Source organism: Carcharhinus amblyrhynchos, chromosome 7 (assembly GCF_965287045.1).
Source record: "Carcharhinus amblyrhynchos chromosome 7, sCarAmb.v2.hapA, whole genome shotgun sequence".
Taxonomy (NCBI): domain Eukaryota; kingdom Metazoa; phylum Chordata; class Chondrichthyes; order Carcharhiniformes; family Carcharhinidae; genus Carcharhinus; species Carcharhinus amblyrhynchos.
The window spans coordinates 3899823-3914115 of record NC_137330.1 but is presented as its reverse complement, the minus strand read 5'-3'; the positions used below and the strand labels follow the sequence as shown (position 1 = coordinate 3914115).

General features: G+C 52.7%; 1 protein-coding gene across 1 annotated transcript in view; it reads left to right on the top strand.

Annotated features, from left to right (window-relative positions):
• The window catches only part of LOC145344713 (RNA binding protein fox-1 homolog 3-like), a 42215-nt gene that overhangs the window by 7827 nt on the left and 20095 nt on the right, over nucleotides 1-14293 (top strand). The window contains exon 2 of the mRNA XM_080191818.1: nucleotides 1530-1775. Within this exon, the coding sequence (XP_080047944.1) occupies nucleotides 1530-1775 (246 nt within the window). The remainder of the gene's footprint in view (nucleotides 1-1529; nucleotides 1776-14293) is intronic.

The following is a 14293-nucleotide window of genomic DNA, read 5'->3' as shown; positions in this document are numbered from 1 at the left end:
AAATAGCAGCCATGATTGACTGGCAGAGTGGCCTAATTCTGTCCTATGTCTTATGGTCTTATCTGTCTGTGACACATTCTGTCTCTTGGTGTATCTCTGTTTAGTCATATCTCTATCTCTACATCCCCCTCTCTCTCCCTTATCTTTGACCATATCTGTTGCTGTCCTATTCCCTGCTTGTATCTCTTTTTTTGTTTTTCTCTCTCTCTGTCTGACTGTTCTCACTACCAATCTCTTTCTTCCTGTCGCTGTGACTCTATCTGTCTCTGTCTTTCTCTCACTCTTAGTCTGGCTCCCTGTCTCTCTCAATCTCTTTCTCTTTCTGTCTCTCATTCTTTCTCTGTATTTCTCTCTGTTTTTCTTTCTCGCTTTCACTGTCCCAAACTCTCTCTAATTCTTCTCTCTTTGTCATTCACACTCCCACTCTCTCATTCCCCTTTGGTATCTTATTCTTCCCTTTTTCCTGTTGCACTCTCATTCTCCCTCTCTCTCATCTCTATCTGTCTCTCACTGTCACTCTCCATCAATCCCTCCTATCTGTCTCTCTCCCTTGGTATCTTTCTCTCTCCCTGTGTTGCTCTCTGTCTTTCCCTCTCTCTCCCTCAGTCCTTTCTGTCTCTCTCTCTCTATCTTTCACTGTCTTAAAGTCTCAGTCATAGACAAGGTAGATAGTCAATATCCTTTCCCAAAAGTAGGGGAGTCTAAAACTAAAGGGCGTAGGTTTAAGGTGAGGTGGAGATATACAAAAGTGTCCAGAGGGGCAATTGTTTCACACAGAGGGTGGTTTGTTGGAACAAGCTGCCAGAGGGAGTAGTAGAGGTGAGTACAATTTTATCTTTTAAAAATGCATTTAGATAGTCACATGGGTATGATGGGTATAGAGGGATATGGGCCAAAAGCTAGCAATTGGGATTAGCCTAGGGCGGCATGGACAAGTTCGGCTAAAAGGCCTGTTTGCATGCTGTACTCTCCATGACTCTCTCTCGGTCTTTTTTAATCACCCTATCTCTTCTCTGTCTCCTACTCTCTGCCTCTGTTCCTCCATCTTTCTCTTCCTGTCTGTCTCTCACTCTCTCTCTGCCCCTTCTCTGTCTCTCTGTAACTCTGTCTCTCGCATTCCTCTCACAGTCTTTATCTGTCTCTTGTTCTCCGCCTCTCTGTTACTCCCTGTCTCAGTCCTTTGCTCTCTCACTGCCGCATTCCCTTTTGGTCTCTCTCAATTTCTCTTTGCTTTTGTTTCTACTTCTTTCCTTCTTTCCTGCTCCCCTCTCACTCTCTGTCACTCTGCCTCTCTCTCTCTCCCTACCACCCTCTCTCCCTTTCTGTCTCTTTCTGTCTCCCTCCTCGTCTCTCTCGCTCTCTCTCATTTTTACTCTTTTTATCTCTCTCTCTGTCTCTCTCTCCCTGTCACATTTTCTGTCACACTCTCTGTCTCTCTCTGTGTCTCTCTGTCCCTTTCTCTCTCTTTCTGTGTGTGTGTGTCCCTGTCTCTCTCTCTCTCTATTTACAGTCTGTTTCTAATTTCCTAGGGTGCTCAGGATGCGCCGAGTTCTGCTGAAGGTTTACCTCAGGGGTACCCTCCACAGTACCCTCCTCCCCCACCACAGGGCCGGCTCCCTGCCGAGTACCCACCTCCTCTTCCCCATGCCGGCCCTGATTTCCCAGGACAGCCGATACCCGAGACTGGAATCCGTCTCTACACCCCGTCCCAGACCCTGATCGAACAGGCGGGTGCAGTGGACAGCACGATGTCCGGAATCCCCCCTCCACCATCGGTGAGTGTCCAACCAAGCACAGTGTGAGCATGGCCTGTGCAAACACAGTGTACGTGTCTTTGTCCGGTCACAGTGAGTGTCCACCCTGTCTGGTCACAGTGTGTGTCCGCCCTGTCCGGTCACAGTGTGTGTCCACCCTGTCCGGTCACAGTGAGTGTCCACCCTGTCCGGTCACAGTGAGTGTCCGCCCTGTCCAGTCACAGTGTGTGTCCGCCCTGTCCAGTCACAGTGAGTGTCCGCCCTGTCCGGTCACAGTGAGTGTCCGCCCTGTCTGGTCACAGTGTGTGTCCACCCTGTCCGGTCACAGTGTGTGTCCACCCTGTCTGGTCACAGTGTGTGTCCGCCCTGTCCGGTCACTGTGTGTGTCCGCCCTGTCCAGTCACAGTGAGTGTCCGCCCTGTCCGGTCACTGTGTGTGTCCGCCCTGTCCGGTCACAGTGAGTGTCCACCCTGTCCGGTCACTGTGTGTGTCCACCCTGTCTGGTCACAGTGTGTGTCCGCCCTGTCCGGTCACAGTGAGTGTCCGTCCTGTCCGGTCACAGTGAGTGTCCACCCTGTCCGGTCACAGTGAGTGTCCGTCCTGTCCGGTCACAGTGTATGTCCACCCTGTCCGGTCACAGTGTGTGTCCACCCTGTCCGGTCACAGTGAGTGTCCACCCTGTCCGGTCACAGTGAGTGTCCGCCCTGTCCGGTCACAGTGAGTGTCCGCCCTGTCCGGTCACAGTGAGTGTCCGCCCTGTCCGGTCACAGTGAGTGTCCACCCTGTCCGGTCACAGTGAGTGTCCACCCTGTCCGGTCACAGTGAGTGTCCGCCCTGTCCGGTCACAGTGAGTGTCCACCCTGTCCGGTCACAGTGAGTGTCCGCCCTGTCCGGTCACAGTGAATGTCCGCCCTGTCCGGTCACAGTGAGTGTCCACCCTGTCCGGTCACAGTGAGTGTCCGCCCTGTCCGGTCACAGTGAGTGTCCGCCCTGTCCGGTCACAGTGAATGTCCGCCCTGTCCGGTCACAGTGAGTGTCCGCCCTGTCCAGTCACAGTGAGTGTCCGCCCTGCCCAGCCGCGCTGCGTGTCCGCCCTGCCCGGTCGCGCTGCGTGTCCGCCCTGCCCAGTCGCGCTGCGTGTCCACCCTGCCCAGTCGCGCTGCGTGTCCGCCCTGCCCAGTCGCGCTGCGTGTCCACCCTGCCCGGTCGCGCTGCGTGTCCACCCTGCCCAGCCGCGCTGCGTGTCCGCCCTGCCCAGCCGCGCTGCGTGTCCACCCTGCCCGGTCGCGCTGCGTGTCCGCCCTGCCCGGTCGCGCTGCGTGTCCACCCTGTCCAGCCGCGCTGCGTGTCCACCCTGCCCGGTCGCGCTGCGTGTCCACCCTGCCCGGTCGCGCTGCGTGTCCGCCCTGCCCAGCCGCGCTGCGTGTCCACCCTGCCCGGTCGCGCTGCGTGTCCACCCTGCCCAGTCGCGCTGCGTGTCCGCCCTGCCCAGCCACGCTGCGTGTCCGCCCTGCCCAGCCACGCTGCGTGTCCGCCCTGCCCAGTCGCGCTGCGTGTCCACCCTGCCCAGTCGCGCTGCGTGTCCGCCCTGCCCAGCCACGCTGCGTGTCCGCCCTGCCCAGTCGCGCTGCGTGTCCACCCTGTCCAGCCGCGCTGCGTGTCCACCCTGCCCGGCCGCGCTGCGTGTCCACCCTGCCCGGTCGCGCTGCGTGTCCGCCCTGCCCGGTCGCGCTGCGTGTCCACCCTGCCCGGTCGCGCTGCGTGTCCACTCTGCCCGGTCGCGCTGCGTGTCCGCCCTGCCCAGTCGCGCTGCGTGTCCGCCCTGCCCAGTCGCGCTGCGTGTCCGCCCTGCCCAGTCGCGCTGCGTGTCCACTCTGCCCGGTCGCGCTGCGTGTCCGCCCTGCCCAGTCGCACTGCGTGTCCACTCTGCCCAGCCGCGCTGCGTGTCCGCCCTGCCCAGTCGCACTGCGTGTCCGCCCTGCCCAGTCGCACTGCGTGTCCGCCCTGCCCAGTCGCGCTGCGTGTCCGCCCTGCCCAGTCGCACTGCGTGTCCGCCCTGCCCAGTCGCGCTGCGTGTCCGCCCTGCCCAGCCACAGTGCGTGTCCGCCCTGCCCAGCCACAGTGCGTGTCTGCCCTGCCCAGCCGCACTGCGTGTCTGCCCCGTCCAGTCACAGAAGACCATAATACATTAGGAGCATAATTAAGGCCCATTGAGTTGCTCCGCCATTCAATCATGGCTGTAAATTTCTCAACCCGTTGTCCTGCTTTTTCCCCGTAGCCTTTGACCCCCATTCCCAATCGACAACCTACCTACCTACCTCTGTCTTAAATACGCTCAATGACTTGGTCTCCACTGCCTTCAATGGCAATGAATTCCAGATTCACCATCCTCTGGCAGAAGAAATTCCTGCTAAATAGTCGTCCCTTTATTCTGAGCCTGTGCCCTCGAACCCTAGTCTCTCCTACTCATGAAAACATCTTCCCCATGTCCACATGCGCACAGTGGTGAGCACTGCTGCCTCACAGTGTCAGGGAATGTGGTTTGATTCCCGGGCCACTGTCTGTGTGGAGTTTACACATTCTCCCCATGTCCGTGTGGATTTCCTCCGGGTGCTCCAGTTCCCTCCCACAGTCTGAAAGCCGTGCTGGTTAGGTACATTGATTCAAATGGGTGCCAGAGTGTGGCGACTAAGGAATTTTCACAGTAACTTCATTGCAATGTTAAGCCTTACTTGTGACTGATAAGTAAAAGCTTAAACTGAAACTCTATCCAGGCCTGTCAGTATCCTGTTAGTTTTAATGACATCTGCCACATCCTTCTAAACTCCAACGAGTACAGACCCAGAATCCTCAACGCTTCTCATACATCAGGCTTTTGACTACTGGGATCATTCTCGTGAACCTCCTCTGGACTATTTCCAAGGCCAGCACATCTTTCCTTCGATACAGGGCCCTAAATTGCTCACAATATTCCAGACATGGTTTGACCAGAGCCTTATAAAGCTTCAGCAGTACATCCCTGCTTTTCTATTCTAGAACTCTCAAAATGAAGGCTAACATTGCATTTGCCTTCCAAACTAACAGCACAACCTGCAAGTTAACCTTGAAATTCCTGAACTAGGACTCCCAAGTCCCAGTGTGTGAACATTCATGGCAGTGTATACATAAACCAGAGCAGATATAATGAGTGAATGGCAAGGTGCACACACGTGATTTCAGAATAACACTGCAGGGACAGCAGAGGGGATTGAAATACTCTCAATCGCTTGGAGTGGGTTTACCAAGGGCCCTGGCTGGAGAAAATGCAGAGGGCAGGATCTCAGGCTGGGTGGAGAGCTTTAATCTCCATTCCCCTGACCCCGAGATCCTCATTCTTGCTGAGCACACGATCCCAGAGGCTCCGGCTCAAACCTGTCAGAGCAAGCAGTGTGACCTCTCTAAGCAGCCAGTCCGGCTCCCAGCCCCCTGAACACCAGCTGCTGCCTCCAGTGAGGTGGCAGCTCCCAGGTGCTGACAACCCTGTTTGCCATACCTTGCCATATAAAGGCATCACAGCCCCCCGAGAGACTCTATAAACAGCTCTCCCCTCCCTGTCTGTCTGTTATTAGCGCAACTGTCTCCAGCCTAAGCTAGACTTGTTCTTTCTGAAGGTATAGAATGCTCAATATCAGCACTGTTAATGAGCTGTCATTGTGGAATTGTCTGATTGCTGCTCAGTCGATACGTACCAGTGCTGTGACAAGGGACCCTGAATCTGGACATCAGTTCAATTCATACAGAAAACTATCAAAACTCTTGTGTTATAGATTCCCCACTGACTGTTTAACAGATCCCAGTCTCTGTGTGTTAGATATATCTCACTCACTTTGATACACCCCAGTCCCTACATTATATGTCCTTCACTAACTGTCTAACAGATCCCAGTCTGTGTTATACCTCCTCCCCTGGTATTTGATGATTATGTCCTGTGTCATAGATTATGTGTGGGTTAAGTGAATTGGCCATTCTAAATTACACCTTAGTATCCAAAGATATGCAGACTAGCTGGATTGGCCATGCTAAATTGCCCCTTAGTGTCCAAAAATGTATAGGTTAGGGGAATTAACCATACTAAATGTGTGGGGTTACAGGGATAGGGTGGAGACTGTTCAGAGATCTATCAGAGACAGAATGGGGAATCATATAACACCCAGAGACTGGGATCTATTAGACTCAGTGAGTGGTGGATCTATACACTCAGAGACTGGGATCTGTCAGATACACTGAGTCTGGATATTATGCTCTATCACAGATCTAGTGCTGATTCAATAGGCAAAATGACCTCCATTTGCGCTGATATTTTGCTGTATATTTGCTGTTTGTAATGTAACACTGTGTACCCGATCATTGTGATACGACACTATCTGCTTTGTGTGATGTAACACTGTATATCTGCTGTGTGTGATATTACATTATTTTTCTGTGAATTTCACTGTGTTTCTGCTAATTGTGATATAATACACTATCTGCTCTGAGATATTGCATTGTGTACTTGCTCTGTGTGACCTTTCACTGTGTACCCTGTCCTGTGTGACCTTTCACTGTGTACCTGCTCTGTGTGACCTTTCACTGTGTAACTGCTCAGAGTGAGATCTCACTGTGTATCTGCTCTTTGTGATATTGCACTATGTATCTGAATTGTGTAATGTCACACTGTGTATCTGCTCTGTGTGAGATCTCACTGTGTATATGCTCTGTGTGATATAACACTGTGCTTGCTCTCTGTGATATGACAATGTGTATCTGTGGTATGATATTCCACTGTGTATCTGTTCATTGTGATATCCCACTGTGTATCTGATCTGTGTGAGATTTCACTGTGTATCTGCTTGTTGCGATATTTCACTGTATCTGCTCTATGATATGGCTCTGTGTAACTGCACTGTATGATATAATATTGTGCAATGGGTCTGTGTGATAATTCTCTGTGTGTCTGCTCTCTGTGACATGACACCATGTATCTGTGATGTATTTTTGTTGCTGTGGTGTAATGCTTCCCTGTCCTGTGACTTGACACCCTGTAACTGTTCTGTTGACGAATGGCACAGCAATTGTTTTGTTTGACAAGTGAGGTCAGTTTTTGAAATAATTGTTTGTGTTGCCTTCCGGCAGAAGATTAATTTTATACACAGTTGAACTTTTTGGTGTAACAATGTAAGACGATCACTTCTCGTGGACTGGGAGCAAGTTGGCACAAAAAAGCCTTGAAATTGAAACTGCCACTTCTGCACGGGGCAATCAACCAATGGAAGTTGAGAGAGGGAGACCGCGAGGCTGAACTTATTCCGAATTTTACAATGAAGCCTCGTCTGAAACCTTATCTTCATGGGATCCTGGTCAAACTTGGATCAGAATCTGACTGAGGTCATTCAGTCTGGCTACCAGGGAATTTCCAAATGGGGATTTGCAAACATGAGCTGGGATTCCATAGGAATTAGGAGCAGGATTATGCACCTCGAGCCTGCTCGCCATTCAATAAGATGATGCCTGATCTGATTGTAAACCCAACCCCATATTCCTGCTGATCCCCAACAACCTTTCACCCCCTCGTTAATGAAGAATCTATCCCGCTCTGCCTTCACAATATTCAAGAGCCTGTAACCTCACTCATTTACCATGTAACAGATACAAAGTTAGTCTCCAATCTTTCCTCATAAGAAACCCCACCCATTCCTGGTGTAAGTGGAGGAAATTGAATTGTTTCTGGCTCATTTACATATGTGAGAGACATGGTGGCATAGTGGTTTGCGCTGCTGCCTCACAGCACCAGGGACCCGGGTTCGATTCTGGCCTCGGGTGACTGTCTGTGTGGAGTTTGCACATTCTCCCCTTGTCTGTGTGGGCTCTGTCCAGGTGCTCCGGTTTCCTCCAACACTTCAAAGACGTGCAGGTTAGTTGGATTGGGTGGGATTGTGGTCAGTGCAGACTCGATGGGCCAAGTGGCTTCCTTCTGCACTGTAGGGATTTTAATTGGGCTGCACGGCTAGCCCTGCTGTGGTTAGCACTCCTGCTTCACAGCTCCAGGGATCTGGGTTCGATTCCCGGCTTGGGACGCTGTCTGTGTGGAGTTTGCACCTTCTCTTCGTGTCTGTGTGGGTTTCCTCTGGGTGCTCCAGTTTCCTCCCACGGTCCAAAGATGTGCGGGTTAGGTTCATTGGTCATACTTAAATTGCCCCTTAGTATCCTGAGATGTGTAGGTTAGAGGGAACATATGTAGAGATAGGGGGGTAGGGCTTGGGTGGGATTGTGGTCGGTGCAGACTCAATGGGCCAAATGGCCTCTTTCTGTACTGTAGGGATTTTAATTCTAATCCATTTTTTATTATATTACGGAGACCAATACTGACACAGTCCTCCTGGTGTGAGTTCACCAATGATTTGGAGTCAGTTGACCAAGACTAGGTAGCTATTGGAATGGTCTCCTCCTGGGCGCACAGCCTTTGGTGCTGAGGTTTTGGCGGGGAGGAGTGGCAGGGTGGGGTGAGGGGCTGAGGGTGTGGGGGGGTGCTGCGAGGTGATTGAACACACAATTGGAAACTGGTACTAGGCTCTTCCTCTCAGTCCACTGTGATTGGTTAATGTCGATTGGGCACTCGGAGTTCCGTCTGTTCATTGGTCGCTCGAGGCGGAGGTGGGTCGGTGCCACCTTGGGTGCTGGTGGGGTGGTGTTGGCCCTCTCCCTGCCACTGCCCCTCCCACACCCCTACCTCCACCAAGTGGTCCTTAAGTGGACGTTGCCCACACACTTGAGCACCGGGAGGGGTGGGGAAACGTTGGCTCTTGTGCTTGCCTCTTGGATGCGACTGCCGAACAGACGTAACGTCCGGGCCCAAATGGTGATGGGTAACGGCTGCTCGACACTGCCGAGGGATGCGAGGCTTCACACTGTCCGCTGACTCACTCTGCTGCCCTCGCCATTGGCTCCCTCCTCCTGCCCAGCGCAGGGTCGAGTACAGCGACCCACCATCATCTTCTCGTCAGGTTTCTTTCTGATATATCGACGTTTTATTGGCTCTGACTGTTTTCCATTTTTCCTCCTCTCCCCTCCCTCCCCCCACCCGTTTATCCTTCACCTGTCCTGCTTCTTTCCCATGTGCCTGTCTCTCTTCACCTCTTCTCTGTTTGTCATTCCTCTCTCTCACTCTTTCAGCTCTTCGCTCATTCCTGTCTTCTCTATTCCCTTTTTTCTCTCTCTTTCAGTTCTATTGTTTTCTGTCTTCTCTATTCTTGTACCTCTCTCTCACTCTCTTTCTCTGTCATCTTTTGGTGAGCTGGTCTCTCTGATTATCACCTTCCATCTCCCTGTGCGAGCTGCTTTTCTCTCTCCCTTCATCCCTCTCTCTTCCTCTGTCCCTGCTCTTTATTCTGCTCTCTGTCACCACAATATCTTTCTCTCTGCCCCTCCCATTCTGTTACTATATTGCTGTTTATAACCAAATACTCCCTCCCTTGCGATTGTTGTAAAAACCCATCTGGCTCATTAATCCCAACGGACCTCTAGGGAAGGAAATCTGCAGCCCTTATGTGGTCTGACCTACATATGATTCCAAAGCCCCAGTAATATGATTGACTCTTAAACTGTAATCTGAAATGGCCTAGCAAGCCACTCACTTGTAAAGAAAACTGCCACAGAAAAGGCACAAGCAGGATAAAACTCAATAGACCACCCGGAATGAACCCAAGCACCAGAAACTACACCGGCACACCCACCTCTGTCAACTTTTCCACATCTTCATAGCTAAGATCCGGAGGGGGTCTGGTGTTGGGGGAAATGATTATGCCAACATTGGGAGGGCTGTCCCACAGATTGACATCCTCACAGAATTATACCTTAAACATCCACTCCCACCACTGACGCTCAGTAGCAGCAGAGTGTGCTAGCTATAAGATATACTGCAGCAAAGATCCTTAGACAGCACCTTCCAAACCCACAGCCCAAGATCTAGAAAGCAAGGGTGGCAAATACATGGGAACAACATCACTTGGAGGTTCCCCTCCAATTCACTCACTATCCTGTGTTTGAAATATATCGCTGTTGCTTGGTCGAAATCCTGGAACTCCCTCTCTCTGTCTTTCTTTCTCTGTCCCTCTCTTTTAGTCTATCTCACTTTCTCTCACCTTGTCTCTGTGTCTCTCTAGGCCTCTGACCCCCTCTTTATTTCTATCCTATCTCTCTTTGTCTGTGACTCTCTTTCTCTCTGTCTCTCTATGTCTCTGACTTTGTCTGTCTGTCTGTGTCTCTCTCTCTCTGTCTATCAATGTCTCTCTCTCTCTCCCTGTGACCCTCTCTCTCTCTCTCCGTCTATCTGTGCTTCTTTCTCTCTTCTGTGACCCTCTCCCTCTGTCTATCGATGTCTTTGTCTCTTCCTCTCCCTCGCTGTCTGTGTCACTGTCTCTGAATTTCTTTATGATTCTGACCCTTTCACTATATCTCTATGTCTCTGACTTTGTCTGTCTCTCGCTCACTGTGTCTCTTTCTTTTGCTCTATCTCCTGGTGTTTCTCTGTCTCTCTCTGCTCCGTCTCAGTCCTTCTCTGACTCTCTCTCTCACTGTCTATCGTCCCCTCTGGCTATTTCTGTCTCTCTCTTTCCCACTATCTTTGTATCTCTAACCATGTGTCCTCCTCTTGGCTCCTCACTTTGCCAATATTTCAATCCTTGTCTCTGTCCATCTCTTTCTCATCATCTTGCCATCCTCCTATCTCATTTTGTCCCCCACTATCTCCATTCCTGTCTCTCTCTCTCTCTCTTTCTCTTTCTCTTTCTCATTCTCTTTCTCCCTGCCTCTCATTCCATCTCTCCCACCCAACCTGCCCCCTCCTCTCCCTCTAGCCTCTTATCGAGACTACCCCTCCTCTCTTTCTTCCCTGCTGGTTTAGAGACTGCGATAGGGCAGAGAGAGAGCCAGAGCGCGGACTGCCCCCATCTCCTGCAGGTTTTCAAGGGCATTTTGCATTGTGAACATCCTTGATTTTTTTTTTCTCTCTCTGCCTTGTGCCTCCTGGACTGGAACCATTAATCAAAACTCGATAACCAGTTACTCACTGCACATGCCTGTGTGATGACTTAGTTGGCACAAGACACTCGTCCTTAAAGGCTTGTGACCTGAGTTTTTTTTTGCCGGTTCCTCCCCCCCCCCCTTCCAGTGTATGTGAAGCCTGTCTTTCGGTTTAACAGTCTGAGCTAGCACCACTTCCTGAGGCCTTGTTGGTGGTGCTGGCACAGTGGGATCGTGAATCTTGTGGGGATGGGATGGGGTGGGGCGGTGGGAAGGGCAGATGGGTGCATGACTTGAGACAGCATTAGAGACACCTCTCCTCCTACCCCTCACCCACCCCACCCCCGACCCCTCCAACATAGGCGTCTGTAATTGACCAATAGAAATGTAGCGAGCAATTGGTTAAAATGGTCACAAGGGTCCATCGACAGTAACCTCCAGTCACCTGGCAACACGCAACCCAAGCATTGCCAGAAAGAGAGACTCGTCAAAGTTTTTGGTCTTGCACTCTCATGAGGACAAAGGCAAGAATTCCAAATTTGAGACAATGGCCGCACTTTCTCTCTTTCACTTTCTCTCTCTCTCTCTTATTAAAAAGAGAAGTGTAGGGATGGGTGGGGTGGGGGGGGCAGGGGGAGATACAGCAAAAGATAAGGAAGAGGGTGAGCAAGAGAGAGACAGACGCAGGGATAGTGGGTAAGTGGAAACAGGCAGCGCAACATGATGAGAAAGAGGCAGTGAGATGAGGGATAAAAGGTTGGTAACCCAAGGAGGACACATGGACGGAGGAAACATCAGGATGAGAGAGGGAAAAGGTCAAGGACAGAAAGAGAGAGAGAAAGTGATTCAACCAGGATGCCAAGCCAAATTCTGATTGGCTGATGCGTTGCCATGGTGAAATCAAAGGGAAACTATTGGCTCCCCCCCCAGCTCCCGACTGATTAACTAAAAAAGGAATAAGGCTAGGACAGATTCCCTTTGTTTGCAGTGACTGGATCCCAGCATCTGAACATACAGCACCTTGAGCACATATAGATGAGCCATGTTATGAGTGTGATTGATTCTCTTAAATTGGTTGTTAGTGTCACTATTAGCACACTCAGTGTCAACCCGGCAAGTGCTGCCCAATTGCAGAATCACGTCTAACAGTGGATATTTTGTTCCCCGTCACTCTCACCATGGCAAAATCTGTGGCAAGCCCAATCACAATTGACTTACCATCCAATCAGCACCTGGATGTATAAGCTGTCGTGATCCTCTGGCATTTGACCTGATGAGTCATGGATGAAAAACTTTGGTGACATGCCTCTTCGAGGGTATTTAACATGGAGTTTGTCAGGCTTGGGTGAAATGGTTGATCGTGAGCCTGGTTTACAATCTCGATCCCTCCCGTTTCCTCCTGCCTTCCCCTATGGCACAGCGGAAGTAGTTGGAGGATCACCCCCACCCTCTCCCGTCACCTGCATCCTTTAGGGGAGGAAACTTACTGTCCTTTCCCAGACTGGCTTGCTTGTGCCTCCCAACACCAGCCCCTTGGCTGCGAGGTTAACCTTCCCCATCCACCTCCCCCGTCCCCCCACCCCTGGGCCTGTGGCTGCCCCAAGAGGGTGTTAACAGGAAAGGCTGATTCCAGCTCTGAGACCCTGGCCATTGGAATCCCGTGGGCCCCTGTTAAGGCAATGTGTGATGTGACCAACTCTATCTTACTGTCGGCTCACAGTGGGGGTGGGAGAGGGGTGTCTAGATCACCTGGCCTACCCTGGCAGAGAACCATTGGGCTTGGAGAGGGGTAAAGGATTAACCACTGATGCCTGTCTCAGTCTAACCCCCTTCCCATCCCAGCAAGTGTCAACATTTCTCACTTTCACGCCTCAGTAGATTAAGGAATGAGTGGAAAGACGGCCAAACGAGATAGGTTGGGATATTGTCCTGCTTGGAGCTGCGTGTAGATTAATTTGTGTGGTGAGTTCAAGACAGCTAGAGAGCATTGGACTGACGAGTGGCTCGGGGCCAGACGCTTGCAAACTTTCTCATCTATGCACCCTCTTCAGCCCCTCCCACCCTCCCCTCCAAAACCACCCCCTCCCCCCCACCCCCCTCACAAAGCCTGCTTCCTGACGGAGTTCACACCTCAAGTAAAACACAATCCCCCTCATCCCCCAATCTCTTCCTCCCCAACCCTTCCCACCTCTCCACTCCCAATATCTCTCCACTCCCTTCCACCTCTCCACTCCCCACCACCTCTCCATTCCCCCAACCTCTCCACACCCCCCACCTCTCCACACCCCCCACCTCTCCATTCCCCCAACCTCTCCACACCCCCCACCTCTCCACACCCCCCACCTCTCCATTCCCCCAACCTCTCCACACCCCCCACCTCTCCACTCCCCCCGACTTCTCCATTCCCCCCCACCTCTCCAGTCCCACCATCTCTCCATTCCTCCACACCTCTCCACTCCCCACCACCTCTCCATTCCCCCCCACCTCTCCATTCCCCCCACCTCTCCATTTCCCCCACCTCTCCACACTCCCCGCCTCTCCATTCCCCCCACCTCTCCATTTCCCCCACCTCTCCACACCCCCCACCTCTCCACTCCCCCCGACCTCTCCATTCCCCCCCACCTCTCCACTCTGTCCCGCCTCTCCTTTTCCTCCCGCCTCTCCACTCTCTCCCGCCTCTCCACTCCCCCCGCCTCTCCACTCACCCCACCTCTCCACTCTTCCCCATCTCCCCCTCTCACCTCTCCAGTACCCCCACCTCTCCACTCTCCCCCACTTCTCCACTCTCCCCCACCTCTCCACTCCCCCCGCCTCTCCACTCCCCCCGCCTCTCCACTCTTCCCCATCTCTCCATCTCACTTCTCCAGTACCCCCACCTCTCCACTCTTCCCCATCTCTCCCTCTCACCTCTCCAGTACCCCCACCTCTCCACTCTTGCCCACCTCTCCACTCTCCCCCACTTCTCCACTCTCCCCCACTTCTCCACTCTCCCCACCTCTCCACTCTCCCCCACCTCTCCACTCTCCCCCACCTCTCCCTCTCACCTCTCCAGTACCCCCACCTCTCCACTCTTCCCCCACTCTCCCCCGCCTCTCCACTCTCCCCCACCTCTCCACTCTCCCCCACCTCTCCACTCTCCCCCACCTCTCCACTCTCCCCCCACCTCTCCACTCCCCCCCACCTCTCCACTCTCCCCCACCTCTCCACTCTTCCCCACCTCTCCACTCTTCCCCCACTCTCCCCCGCCTCTCCACTCTCCCCCACCTCTCCACTCTCCCCCACCTCTCCACTCTTCCCCACCTCTCCACTCTCCCCCACCTCTCCACTCTCCCCCACCTCTCCACTCTTCCCCACCTCTCCACTCTCCCCCACCTCTCCACTCTCCCCCACCTCTCCACTCTCCCCCACCTCTCCACTCCCCCCCGCCTCTCCACTCTCCCCCACCTCTCCACTCTCCCCCACCTCTCCACTCTCCCCCACCTCTCCACTCTTTCCCATCTCTC